The 14,910-nt window shown below is 46.2% G+C and overlaps 1 protein-coding gene across 1 annotated transcript in view; it reads right to left on the minus strand.

Annotated features, from left to right (window-relative positions):
* Window positions 1–14,243, minus strand: part of LOC116955709 (beta-klotho-like) — a 28,585-nt gene extending 14,342 nt beyond the window's left edge. The window contains exon 1 of the mRNA XM_032976966.2: window positions 13,357–14,243. Within this exon, the coding sequence (XP_032832857.2) occupies window positions 13,357–14,073 (717 nt within the window). The 5' untranslated portion in view covers window positions 14,074–14,243. The remainder of the gene's footprint in view (window positions 1–13,356) is intronic.
* Window positions 14,244–14,910: the final 667 nt, after the last annotated feature.

Genomic DNA, 14,910 nt, shown 5'->3' on the forward strand with positions numbered 1-14,910 from the left:
CGTATTTAATGTGGCGCTGCACTCTGATGTTGTAGGAGAAAAAAATATTTAAAAGTATATTTAATTAAGTAGAATGTGTTGTCTATATTTATTTAAAGTTGCGCATTTTGATGTGACGTCACATTTCTCACCCCCCCCCCTCGTCACACATCGTCACAAATGTCTGACCCCCCCCCCCAGGTGCGTGACGTCATTTATGGGCGGCCCCTAAAGGCTATGAAGGGGATCTTTGTATTTGCATGACCATGTCAAACAAAGAACAAGGCATGGGGAAAAAATGCACTAGGTATAGTGTGTGGCAATAATGCTGCCCTAAAGCAGAATACAGTAACATATACAACATATAATCACAGCGTCACTGTCAGGCATTGGCCTAGCCCTAATAGGGTTCTTAATACGGCACGTTTCAGGCAGTGGCCCAGGCAACGGCCATGAGCGTGGATATTGACCGAGACATTTTGTACAAAAAAAGCTGCATTGTGTTCAAAGAAGCGTGGAGTGTTAGCAGTCTGCCGAGAGCGACGGAGCGAGGAACCCGTATGGTTAGGGGTAGACATACAAGGTCGTGACCTCGACTCAACGCGTTTGACTGACGAAGACGTCGATAAGCTCCGTCGGTGGTGAAGAGGACGGCCCTGGTGCCCTCGTGTTGACTTCCCCTGGGGCTGGACTCCTTCTGCCGTACTTAAACTAAACCGGGACACCCTGTTCACTCTCTTTGCCTTCCCTCTTTGCTGTCCTCTGCGATCCTTTCTTCTCCTCTATGTATGGACGGAGTTTGCGGGGGGACATCTTTTTTCATTTATTTTCCAGTAGCTTACAATTAAGATTGTACATTAATTAATCATATGCACGCGCGATTCCTAATGTGAGGGACAAATCAATGCATCGATCAAACTTTATTTCTATATACAGTGAGGGAAAAAAAGTATTTGATCCCCTGCTGATTTTGTACGTTTGCCCACTGACAAAGAAATTATCAGTCCATAATTTTAATGGTAGGTTTATTTGAACAGAGAGAGACAGAATAACAACAAAATCCAGAAAAACGAATGTCAAAAATGTTATAAATTGATTTTAATTTTAATGAGGGAAATAAGTATTTGACCCCTCTGCAAAACATGACTTAGTACTTGGTGGCAAAACCCTTGTTGGCAATCACAGAGGTCAGACGTTTCTTGTAGTTGGCCACCAGGTTTGCACACATCTCAGGAGGGATTTTGTCCCACTCCTCTTTGCAGATCTTCTCCAAGTCATTAAGGTTTCGAGGCTGACGTTTGGCAACTCGAACCTTCAGCTCCCTCCACAGATTTTCTATGGGATGAAGGTCTGGAGACTGGCTAGGCCACTCCAGGACCTTAATGTGCTTCTTCTTGAGACACTCCTTTGTTGCCTTGGCCGTGTGTTTTGGGTCATTGTCATGCTGGAATACCCATCCACGACCCATTTTCAATGCCCTGGCTGAGGGAAGGAGGTTCTCACCCAAGATTTGACGGTACATGGCCCCATCCATTGTCCCTTTGATGCGGTAAAGTTTTCCTGTCCTATTAGCAGAAAAACACCCCCAAAGAATAATGTTTCCACCTCCATGTTTGACGGTGGGGATGGTGTTCTTGGGGTCATAGGCAGCATTCCTCCTCCTCCAAACACGGCGAGTTGATTTGATGCCAAAGAACTCCATTTTGGTCTCATCTGACCACAACACTTTCACCCAGTTGTCCTCTGAATAATTCAGATGTTCATTGGCAAACTTCAGACGGGTATGTATATGTGCTTTCTTGAGCAGGGGGACCTTGCGGGCGCTGCAGGATTTCAGTCTTTCACGGCGTAGTGTTACCAATTGTTTTCTTGGTGACTATGGTCCCAGCTGCCTTGAGATCATTGACAAGATCCTCCCGTGTAGTTCTGGGCTGATTCCTCACTGTTTTCATGATCATTGCAACTCCACGAGGTGAGATCTTGCATGGAGCCCCAGGCCGAGGGAGATTGACAGTTATTTTGTGTTTCTTCCATTTGCGAATAATCGCACCAACTGTTGTCACCTTCTCACCAAGCTGCTTGGCAATGGTCTTGTAGCCCATTCCAGCCTTGTGTAGGTCTACAATCTTGTCCCTGACATCCTTGGAGAGCTCTTTGGTCTTCGCCATGGTGGAGAGTTTGGAATCAGATTGATTGATTGCTTCTGTGGACAGGTGTCTTTTATACAGGTAACAAGCTGACATTAGGAGCACTCCCTTTAAGAGTGTGCTCCTAATCTCAGCTCATTACCTGTAAAAAAGACACCTGGGAGCCAGAAATCTTTATGATTGAGAGGGGGTCAAATACTTATTTCCCTCATTAAAATGCAAATCAATTTATAACATTTTTGACATGCGTTTTTCTGGATTTTGTTGTTGTTATTCTGTCTCTCACTGTTCAAATAATCTTACCATTAAAATTATAGACTGTTCATTTCTTCGTCAGTGGGCAAACGTACAAAATCAGCAGGGGATCAAATACTTTTTTTCCCTCACTGTAGCACTCTTCGTGCAGAAAAAAATGCAATGCATAGTGCTTTACATGCATGAACAATACAAGTGAAATTGTGGGCAAAATCAAATCACGTTGTAACAAATTTCTAGCCAATACATAATAAAAATAACACATTAATGAAAATTAATTTAAAAAATTACATATTAAGAGTCAACCCCCCCCCTCCATATTCAGAAGTCAAAACTCCACCTATGCCTCTTAAGTCTCACGCTGTATCCTTCGCATCGTTCGTCTCAATTTCCGAGTTCTCGTCAGGGGAGCGCCGCGATTTAATTCGCGAATATCGACCATTCGTCGTCCGCGGGGCCCTGCGGTGTTCTCATGGCAATAATAAATATTTGCAGGTTTGTCGCTGAAAGGACATTTCTGTTTGACCTCGGCACTAGGCTCATAAAAGCGTTAATGGCTGGCAGCACTCTATACCCAAACCGGCCGGTACAGGCCTTGGGAGCGTTCGCGTGCTGGGAAAAAAAAAAACTTTGAAACAATCCACCGCAAAGAGCCGCTTCGTACGGGGATCAGACGTCCGTAAAGAATGCGCATAAAACCCGCGCCGCGCCCACTGAACCTCGACATTACAATTCTTTTTTTTTTAAATACCGCGTGATGCTTGTGACAAATTTACGAGAGGATTTATTTTGGGCGGAAATGGGAAGCTCAGGGGCTGGGGTTCACGGTTGCAGCGTGTTCACCAACCTCGAGATACAAATTATGAAATACTGTACAGAGTTAGATGAGAGCAGGTTGGGGTGTTAAATAAAACAACAAAATAGTAACTCAACAACGAAAAACATCCATCGTTGCAATGCGCCTATAAATATTAAGTTGCCAACGAGTGCACATTGCGTGCTATGCCACGGATTAGAGTAGGGTGTTCATCACCGCGTCTTTGGCACAATTCTATTCTTGCGCAAGATGACAGTAGCAATGTGTTCTGGAGCTAGATGTCAATGTTAAGGTCTGCTGCTCACGACAAGAGGGCTTCAGCAGAGAGAGAGAGAGAGTTCGTGTAGTTTTACTGTTCCTCCTCCATTGAAGTAGCACATACTCCAGTGGTTCACTGTGGTCCATAGTTTGCGTTGCATGGCCATCATGTGACTTGTCTTTAATGTGTCTCTATGTACCTCTATGTGTCTATGTAATTATGTGAGTGTCAATGTGTCTCTGTGTTTCTCTATAGGTTCACTATATGGTCCACAGTTTGGGTTGCATGGCCACAATCGCACGAATGTGGCTTGTCTTTTTTGTATGCAGGAGACATGTGCATCGGTTTGGCACAATAAGTCAATTGAACGTCTGCAGTGCCTAAATACCATAAGCATCTTGAGATCGGTGATGTTAACGGGGGGATTACTGTAAATGTACTGAAACCTGCGGCATCATAATAATAATAGGGTTATAATAATAGGGGTTTTCCCCTTTTTTCTGGCAACAAAACTGAAACCTTTTTACAAGGATTCATGTCTGCATTAACCACAATACCTGCAGTTAAAATGCAAACAAAAAACATACTATGATAATATATGCATTGTCCTTGAAACTGATTGGTCCACACCAAGGGACGGCGTTATGGTTTAAATAGTCGATCATTGACTCATAGTCCAAATTCAGTACGAGTTTTCCTTGCGGTGGTGAGATGTTAACTACCTCGCCTAGTATGCAGGAGATGAGTTCGATCCCTACCCTGACACGTGTATATTTGTCATTTTCGTGGTCGCTTGGATTTTTCTCCGGGGCCTTTTGGTTGTTCCCCCACACTTAGAATCAATGTATGTTTAGAATATTTAGCTGCTATAAATGTCCACATGTTAAGCCACTTTGTTGAGCTATCATTTGTGGCTTCTGGAAAAGAGCTACATAGCTCAGTGGGCCTTAGCTGGAAAAATAAAAGTAGTTTATTTTATATTTTTAGCTTCATGTGGGGTGTGATTTGTGCGATTTTGCGCTCTACAGTATATGTGGCTAACCTGTCTTCCAAAATGTACAGTGAGGGAAAAAAGTATTTGATCCCCTGCAGATTTTGTACATTTGCCCATTGACAAAGAAATGATCAGTCTATAATTTTAATGGTAGGTTTATTTGAACAGTGAGAGACAGAATAACAACAAAAAATCCAGAAAAACGCATGTCAAAAATGTTATAAATTGATTTGCATTTTAATGATGGAAATAAGTATTTGACCCACTCTCAATCAGAAAGATTTCTGGAGCACACTCTTAAAGGGAGTGCGCCTAATCTCAGCTTGTTACCTGTATAAAAGACACCTGTCCACAGAAGCAATCAATCAATCAGATTCCAAACTCTCCACCATGGCCAAGACCAAATAGCTCCCCAAGGATGTCAGGTACAAGATTGTAGACCTAGACAAGGCTGGAATGTGCTAAAAGACCATTGACAAGCAGCTTGATGAGAAGGTGAAGCTCTGTCATCTCGACAGGTCTGTACCTTTCACCTGAAGACGGCCACTTGCGTTGTGGCCGAAACGTCGTGAGAATTTTATTGTGTTATTTTATTATTTTATTCTCATTCTAGGTGACCTTACCGAAAGATCCAAAAAAGAAGGTGACAACAGTTGGTGCGATTATTCGCAAATGGAAGAAATACAAAATAACTGTCAATCTCCCTCGGCCTGGGGCTCCATGCAAGATCTCACCTCGTGGAGTTGCAATGATCATGAGAATGGTGAGGAATCAGCCCAGAACTACACGGGAGGATCTTGTCAATGATCTCAAGGCAGCTGGGACCATAGTCACCAAGAAAACAATTGGTAACACTACGCCGTGAAAGACTGAAATCCTGCAGTGCCCGCAAGGTCCCCCTGCTCAAGAAAGCACATATACATACCCGTCTGAAGTTTGCCAATGAACATCTGAATGATTCAGAGGACAACTGGATGAAAGTGTTGTGGTCAGATGAGACCAAAATGGAGCTCTTTGGCATCAACTCAACTCGCCGTGTTTGGAGGAGGAGGAATGCTGCCTATGACCCCAAGAACACCATCCCCACCGTCAAACATGGAGGTGGAAACATTATGCTTTGGGGGTGTTTTTCTGCTAAGGGGACAGGACAACTTCACCGCATCAAAGGGACAATGGATGGGGCCATGTACCGTCAAATCTTGGGTGAGAACCTCCTTCCCTCAGCCAGGGCATTGAAAATGGGTCGTGGATGGGTATTCCAGCATGACAATGACCCAAAACACACGGCCAAGGCAACAAAGGAGTGGCTCAAGAAGAAGCACATTAAGGTCCTGGAGTGGCCTAGCCAGTCTCCAGACCTTCATCCCATAGAAAATCTTTAGAGGGAGCTGAAGGTTCAAGTTGCCAAACGTCAGCCTCGAAACCTTAATGACTTGGAGAAGATCTGTAAAGAGGAGTGGGACAAAATCTCTCCTGAGATGTGTGCAAACCTGGTGGCCAACTACAAGAAACGTCTGACCTCTGTGATTGCCAACAAGGGTTTTGCCACCAAGTACTAAGTCATGTTTTGCAGAGGGGTCAAATACTTATTTCCCTCATTAAAATGCAAATCAATTTATACCATTTTTGACATGCGTTTTTCTGGATTTTGTTGTTATTCTGTCTCTCACTGTTCAAATAAACCTACCATTAAAATTATAGACTGATAATTTCTTTGTCAGTGGGCAAACGTACAAAATCAGCAGGGGATCAAATATTTTTTTTCCCTCACTGTAGCTAAAAGCGGTTTGAATTCACTCCACACGCGGCTATGCGGCCAGACGTGGGACAACATTGTGTATGTACTATGTGTGTGTACCATGTGTGTACTGTGTGTGTACCGTGCGTGTATGTGTGTGTACCGTGTGTGTATGTGTACTCTGTGTGTGTACTGCGTGTTCTGTGTACCGTGTATGTACCGTGAGTATACTGTGTGTGTACTGTTTGTGTGTACCGTGTGTGTGTGTACTCTGTGTGTACCGTGTGTGTGTACTATTTGTGTGTACTGTGTATGTGTGTACTGTGTACCGTGTATGTACTGTGTGTGTACTGTGTGTGTAATGTGTGTGTACCGTGTGTGTGTACTGTTTGTGTGTACTGTGTGTGTACCGTGTGTGTGTGTACTGTGTGTGTAATGTGTGTGTATCGTGTGTGTGTGTATACTGTTTGTGTCTACTGTGTGTGTACCGTATGTCTGTGTACTGTTTGTGTGTACTGTGTGTGTACCGTGTGTGTGTACTGTTTGTGTGTACTGTTTGTGTACTGTGTGTGTACCGTGTGTGTGTACTGTTTGTGTGTACTGTTTGTGTACTGTGTGTGTAATGTGTGTACTGTTTGTGCTGTTTGTGTGTACTGTGTGTGTACCGTGTGTGTGTACTGTGTGTACTGTTTGCGTGTACTGTGTGTGTACCGTGTGTGTACTGTTTGTGTACTCTGTAATGTGTGTGTACTATTTGTGCTGTTTGTGTGTACTGTGTGTGTACCGTGTGTGTGTATTGTTTGTGTGTACTGTGTGTGTACTGTTTGTGTGTACTGTGTGTGTGTACCGTGTGTGTGTACCGTGTGTCACATATGTACTGTTTGTGTGTACTGTGTGTGTGTACCGTGTGTGTGTACCGTGTTTCACGTGTGTACTGTGTGTACTGTGTGTGTACCGTGTGTCACGTGTGTACTGTGTGTGTGTACTGTGTATACTATTTGTGTGTACTGTGTGTGTACTGTGTGTGTGTACTGTATGGGTGTACTGTGTGTGTATATATACCGTGTGTCACGTGTGTACTGTGTGTGTGTGTACTGTGTGTGTGTGTACTGTGTGTGTGTACTGTGTGTGTGTACTGTGTGTGTGTATACCGTGTGTCACGTGTGTACTGTGTGTGTGTGTGTACTGTGTGTGTGTGTACTGTGTGTGTGTGTACTATGTGTGTACTGTGTGTGTATACCGTGTGTCACGTGTGTACTGTGTGTGTGTGTGTACTGTGTGTGTGTGTACTGTGTGTGTGTGTACTATGTGTGTACTGTGTGTGTATACCGTGTGTCACGTGTGTACTGTGTGTGTGTGTACTGTGTGTGTGTGTGTACTGTGTGTGTACTGTGTGTGTGTACTGTGTGTGTACTGTGTGTGTGTGTGTACTGTGTGTGTGTACAGTGTGTCACGTGTGTACTGTGTGTGTACTGTTTGTGTGTGTGTACTGTGTGTCACGTGTGTACTCTGTGTGTGTGTACTGTGTGTGTGTACTGTGTGTGTACTGTGTGTGTGTACTGTGTGTGTACCGTGTGTATGTACTGTTTGTGTGTACTGTGTGTGTACTGTTTGTGTGTACTGTATGTGTGTACCGTGTGTGTGTACCGTGTGTCACATATGTACTGTTTGTGTGTACTGTGTGTGTGTACCGTGTGTGTGTACCGTGTTTCACGTGTGTACTGTGTGTACTGTGTGTGTGTACCGTGTGTCACGTGTGTACTGTGTGTGTGTACTGTGTATACTATTTGTGTGTACTGTGTGTGTGTACTGTGTGTGTACTGTATGTGTGTACTGTGTGTGTGTATATATACCGTGTGTCACGTGTGTACTGTGTGTGTGTACTGTGTGTGTGTACTGTGTGTATACCGTGTGTCACGTGTGTACTGTGTGTGTGTACTGTGTGTGTGTGTACTGTGTATGTACTGTGTGTGTGTGTACTGTGTGTGTACTGTGTGTGTGTACTGTGTGTGTGTGTACCGTGTGTCACGTGTGTACTGTTTGTGTATGTGTGTACTGTGTGTCACGTGTGTACTGTGTGTACTGTTTGTGTGTGTACTGTGTGTCACGTGTATACTGTGTGTGTACTGTTTGTGTGTGTGTGTGTACTGTGTGTGTACTGTGTGTGTACTGTGTGTGTGTACTGTGTGTGTACCGTGTGTCACGTGTGTACTGTTTGTGTGTGTGTGTGTACTGTGTGTACCGTGAGTCACGTGTGTACTGTTTGTGTGTGTGTACTGTTTGTGTGTGTGTACTGTGTGTGTACTGTGTGTGTGTACCGTGTGTCACGTGTGTACTGTGTGTGTACTGTGTGTGTACTGTGTGTGTGTACTGTGTGTGTACTGTGTGTGTGTGTACCGTGTGTCACGTGTGTACTGTGTGTGTGTACTGTGTGTGTACTGTGTGTGTGTACTGTGTGTGTACTGTGTGTATTGTGTGTGTACTGTGTGTGTGTACTGTGTGTACCGTGTGTCACGTGTGTACTGTGTGTGCACTGTGTGTACTGTGTGTACCGTGTGTCACGTGTGTTCTGTGTGTGTGTGTGTACTGTGTGTGTACTGTGTGTGTGTGTACCGTGTGTCACGTGTGTACTGTGTGTGTGTGTACTGTGTGTGTACTGTGTGTGTGTACTGTGTATACCGTGTGTCACGTGTGTACTGTGTGTACTGTATGTGTACTGTGTGTACTGTGTGTGTGTGTACCGTGTGTCACGTGTGTACTGTGTGTGTGTGTACTGTGTGTGTACTGTGTGTGTGTGTACTGTGTGTGTACTGTGTGTGTGTGTACCGTGTGTCACGTGTGTACTGTGTGTGTACTGTGTGTACTGTGTGCGCTACTCGGTAGGCAGCTGTCTCCTAGTGCGGCTTCGCTTTGTGCACCCTATCCTTGGAACGAACCTATCACTACAACCCCATAGAGCGAGGGGGGAAAGCTGTCTTGTAAATATTGCCTGCAATAAACTACATTGTAACCAATGTTGTATTCATGGTTATGTTTGAGCAAGTTTGTGTAAAAAGATGCAGGCGTAGCCCTGCAATCGTTCGCTCACGCAACTGCTGGAAGAAGCGACTTGCACGAGAGGGAGCTCTAGGCAGCCCCTTTAAGATGGTACTTGGCCTACTCTTCCACGTTGGCCATACGTCTTGAAAGATGTGGGCGTTCAATCAATCAAGTCTTTATTTCTATAGCACTATTTCGTCCCAAGGATGCCACCATCTGCCCCACCTGCCGATGGACTGCGGTTAAATCCATTTACCCAGATTGGTAGACCCAGTGCCAGATTATCCTCGTAGTAAAGTAGTAGCTACTACACATGTAGTAGTAACTACTACATACGTAGTAGCTACATATGCTACGGGCTCCGCACTTTCTCAAGGGCCCCGCGCTAAATGCTTTCAAGCTATCAAATTCCGGTTCAGTGATTCTGCACTTGCTCTATTACTATAGTACGATACTGCCTTCAACTTTTACGAACGACTGGGTGTTTTATTTTTATTTAAAGCTTTCGTGACTGAAGGGATTCATATTCTTGGTTCTTTCGGTAAAGTCACGTAGAAGGGAAACAATTAAATAATAAAAATATAAAACAATACAATTCTCACGACGTTTCGACTGCAACCAGTGGTGCTAACGTTAAAAAAAACCGCCACTTTTTTCAAATGTTATTGTTGTGATTTTCACACCTGATGATGATTGCTTGTGTTTCAGTCGAAACGTCGTGATAATTTTATTGTTTTATATTTTTATTATTTTATTGTTTCCCTTCTGCGTGACTTTACCGAAAGAACCAAGAATATGACTGGGTGTTTGTTTAAGGTTAGCGATTTGTAGTATTATTTGTCTGTATGGCAAATATAAAAAAAATACAATTACTATGCAAGTAAAACATTTTTATTATTTTATTGTTTCCCTTCTACGTGACTTTACCGAAAGAACCAAGAATATGAATCCCTGCAGTCACGAAAGCTTCAAATAAAAAATTAAAACATTTGTGTTTAAAAATTGTGTTTTTTTTCGGGCCCCCTTCATAGCATATGCTGTACAGGCCCCACACCTAGCTTAATCCGGTACTGGGTGGACCAAAGGTGGTAGGGGTGGAGGGAAGAGGGGTGAGTTTAGAAACGTGCATCGTTCTTTATCAACACGCCGCACCGGTGAGATCGAATGGAACCGTCCGACCGCGATGCAAGTGCAGCGTAACGTCACGACGGTGGAACTCGCACCAAAACAAAAATGCTTTCTGCTTCGCCGATCTGACAAAAAAAAGAAAATCGAAGGTGCAGAACAAGGTGATCAATCATAATGGGTCTCCACGCAGGTGCCGCTCAGCTGCCGGCCGTGTGGGTAAATTTTCCGCGCCCAGGGCACCGGAGCAGTGGCAGGAGCCGAGAGGCCTCCAGGCGCACAACCACGGGCGTTCGCGTATTTTTCGGCTGGCAGGAGAATGTAAAGCGATTAAACAAACAAAATGCAGTGATTTAGAGAGCCTCGTTTGGTCGACTGTTCGACCGAACGTGGCAATGGTGGCAGTGGGAAACAGAATCTTTGTTACACGTTGGTGGTCTAATGAAGCGTGGTGGTGGGAGTGGTTTTGCGCTGCGCTATGAACCCCAACAACCCGAGTTGAATTCCCGGCCATGGCAAACTGCAGCCTCGTGCGTGACATCTGAACCTGTGCTGGGCTACCCCTCCCTCACTAACCCGTACTCACCAGTGTGGGGAAGTATGGTCAAGCAATCCCCTCCCCCCATGATCGACACCGCATGGGTGGGAAGGGGCCTCCATCCAGCAGTGGATTGACAAAGGGGCTGTACTTATAAAGGGGCTGTAAAAAGAATACATTTTAAAGAGTGGTGCATGCTTCGGAACAAGTTTCATTTGCGCTCTTTAGGCAGCGCCGGCAGACGACTGTGACTAAATAACTAACTTCATCGGTAGGGTAATTAATCAGGATTGCGGTGTCTTCAAGATCATATTTGTCCAAAGAGGATTGACACCAGTGGCATTGACTTAACAAGTCACGCGCCGCGAGCTGGGACGCGTGGTCGATCACTGGATGGAGACTGTAATCGACTTAACATAGCGGCCGCCCCCACAGCCTCCCTCCCGAAGGCGGGAAACCCCCGACAAGCCACGCCCAGGGTGACACTATACGCGACGATGCCGTCACCAAACCCCGCCCGTCACCTCCCGCCCAGCGGCACACGTGGAAACAGAGGTAAGACCTTCCCCCCCCCCCCCCCCCAACTATTTTGTATGTATGTCGAACCTATTTTGCACCGTACGGTGCCAACCGTGATAATCGGAGGTGCGGGGGAAGGACAACAAACTAAACACACAACCCAGTTCTAAATAAGATTATTTGAGTGATCAAACTGACAATATAATCCGAATATTAAGCGGTTACTCAACCCATCGGAATGGCTTTCGCACCGTACATAGGCATCCGCGCTAATCGGAGGTTAGCACGGTTGTTTATGCATGCACTGCCTTTGCAAGTGGCTTGTCATTGAAGGAGCTTGTGTGCCCAGTGTTGTAAACATTGCATTTTGTGAATACAATTTTAATTGGCACAATGCTGCACTGCGTCATACTTACAAACTGTGGACTTCCACGGGGATGATATGCCTACAGTTGCTTATTTTCAATATATTATGACCAAGCCAGGTCACACCGCAGGCTTCACACGTGCAAAGACGCCAAGAAAACTTCACGCACGATAAGACAAAGCCACCCCATGCTAAGAGACAACGCGGACGTCCAGAACGAACACCTCATTCGAGACCCAGACATCACACCTGGCTTTGACATTTCTCCTCCAAGACACTGGTGTAACCATCAACTCACCAATTCACTCACCCACTCACCACTGGTGTAACCATTAACCGCATCACAACTTCGATAAGCTGATGGGAACATCTCCTTCATAAATGGAACACAAGTCAAAGTGGTGCCATTTTGGCCACGCAACCAAAACTATGGACCAAATAATAAATCCAATGAGATGTATAAGAGATATATTGAGACACATAGAAACTCAGAGATACATAGAGACTCTACATAGAGATACATTGAGACACATAGAGACACATACACATAGAGAATCAGAGATACAGAGACTCTACATAGAGATACATTGAGTCACAGCTAGAAACACATAGACACTCAGAGATACATAGAGACTCAAAGATATACTATGAAAAAAACCAAGCCACAGTAGTTTAATTATGGCCATGCAAGCCAAACTATGGACCATATAGTATACCACTGTTGTCTGCACTCCTTCAATGGAGGAATATCAAAATTACACAAACTCTCTCCTGGAGCCCTCTCTTCGTCGCTCGCAGACCGTGAGAAGTAACAGAATCGTGGTTGCTGGTCGGCAGGCATTTCTCATTGCCGCTCTATACACATAGTGGGGTCCTCCCTTAACATGGCAAACTACTATTGGGCCAACACTCATGAGTGCTCAACGTTCCAGCACTGGGTGATTACGATGACAATGGCATTGAGTGGACCCTGAAAAAGTCGACGAATGGGATTTCCAATGAGATATCTACACCTTAGATCATACTGCCGTATAAATGTAACTACCTTAGCCGTTACGAATAATTCATGCACTGTGCTTTGTCAATCAGCTGATGGATTAGGGCCTCCCCATTCCATGTGGCTTGTGGGAATTATTTGACCAGAACTTCACCACGCTGATCAGCGTGGGTTGGTGAACGCGGGGAGCATCGACGTTACAGCATAGTACAGTACGACAATCGTTTTGCTGAAGTGCCCTCTGCTGCCCACAGCGTAGCCCCGGAGCACTGGGAGAAACCCCCACGCCCTATCCCCGTACAAACGGAAACAGATGGCGATTAGTCCACACTTGCTCGACCGCCTTCTCCTGGCGTGCCCAGGGTACGGCACCTCCCTCGACGCCCATGGCAAGGGAGTTTCAAAACCCATCCGTGCGATGATCCACCAACCCTCACTGCCGCCTCCACAATGCTGGATTACGGGCAGCTACGTGCAGCAGCAGCAACGTAGCCCCCACAACCACCCGGCTCGGCATCAACGTTGTCACAGCCAAACCCCCCCGACGCCCTCTTCCCACCACAGGACCGGACTTCACGTTACCTTAATGAGGTTGTGGGCGACGAGGTAGGGGGCTCTGTGTGAGCCCGAGACGCCAGGCGCGTGCAGCCCGCTGCCGTAGCCGTGCGTCGCCACCGCGTAGGGGTTGTTCACCGTGATCCACAGCTTGACGCGGTCTCCGAACGCCTCGAAGCAGAAGGCGGCGTAGTCGGCGAAGGCGTCGACGACGCTGTCGTTCTGCCAGCCGCCCGCATCCTGCAGCGCCTGCGGGAGGTCCCAGTGGAAGAGCGTGACCACGGGTTGGACGCCGGCCGCCAGGAGACGCCGGATGAGCCCGTCGTAGAACAGTATGCCTTGCTCGCGGGGCCGCCCCGCCACGCCGCTCGGGAAGATGCGGGTCCAGGCGACTGAGAAGCGGTAGTGGGAGACGCCGAGGAACCTCAGCGCCTCCAGGTCGCTGTCCAGGTGGTGGTAGCTGTCGCTGGTCACGTCGCCCGACGGGCCGTGCCGGGCGTGGGTGAAGGTGTCCCACACGGACGGGCCCTTGCCGTGGGTCCTCCACGCGCCTTCCACCTGGTAGGCCGACGTCCCGGTCGCCCAGATGAAACCGGGAGGGAAGCCCTCGTCGGGCAGCAGAAGCCGCCCGTCTGGATAGGACATGTTGAGGAAGGTGTCCCATACCCTCTTCCCGTCGCCCGCTCGCGCCTCGACGACGTGGGAGACGGAGTGCAGAGTCAAAATCCAAAGCAGAGTGGCCATCGCTGGCAAAAAAAAAATTAAGGTTCCTGGTGATTTTATATTTTTTCGTGGACCGGTTCAAAAATTATGGCCGGTGCTCATGCTGCTGCTGCCTTTATTCCAGCAATCCGGGCCGGTGCTTGCCTGCGTCTGCGGCGCAAGGCATAAACTCCCAGCACTTGGCATTCGCAAACATCGGAGCAGGGGGCCCTGTGACTCAACAGCGTTATATATCAGCCACCCAAGCTGGTCGGAGGACTGTCAATTATTAACCGTTTTAATGCTAATCGTGGGTTGGTATAAACGGTTTTCTTTTGGTTCCCATTATGCGCGTTTTCGAAGGAGTAATTGTTTTTGGGGAAAAAACGATTTTGGAGTTGCGAGGCTGAGTTAGAGCCACAATTGTTACGAATGTACACGCTCTCTCTTTTAAAAAAACATAGCAGTTTTAAATTCGATATTGAATACTGTTAATAGGTTAGAGAAGCGCATTAATATCGCAGGAGCATGAAATATGCGCACTTGCCCATAGAAACGTAACGTTTTAAATTAAGTTAAATTGTATATTACTATATAATTATACTGTACCGATTTAATATTGCATTATGCAGCAGTGACAGCAGGTCAAGGGTCAAGTTCAGCGGCAGAGTTAACACCACCCAGCTGTGTACAGTATTACTCATTAGTTCTAGAACATTGAGTACTCTTTAGTGGCGATTACAATGCAGATCTTAAGGTATTACACGTAGCTTAACCCCACGAAAACATACCGAGACATAATCTAAGGTGATTCATTGTGTTTGTTGAGTCTTTGAGCCAGGCTGGGACAGGACTGCGCAAGGAGGTAACACCGCCAGC

Source organism: Petromyzon marinus, chromosome 61 (assembly GCF_048934315.1).
Source record: "Petromyzon marinus isolate PM22_M1 ecotype Great Lakes invasive population chromosome 61, UKy_Petmar_22M1.pri1.0, whole genome shotgun sequence".
NCBI lineage: Eukaryota > Metazoa > Chordata > Hyperoartia > Petromyzontiformes > Petromyzontidae > Petromyzon > Petromyzon marinus.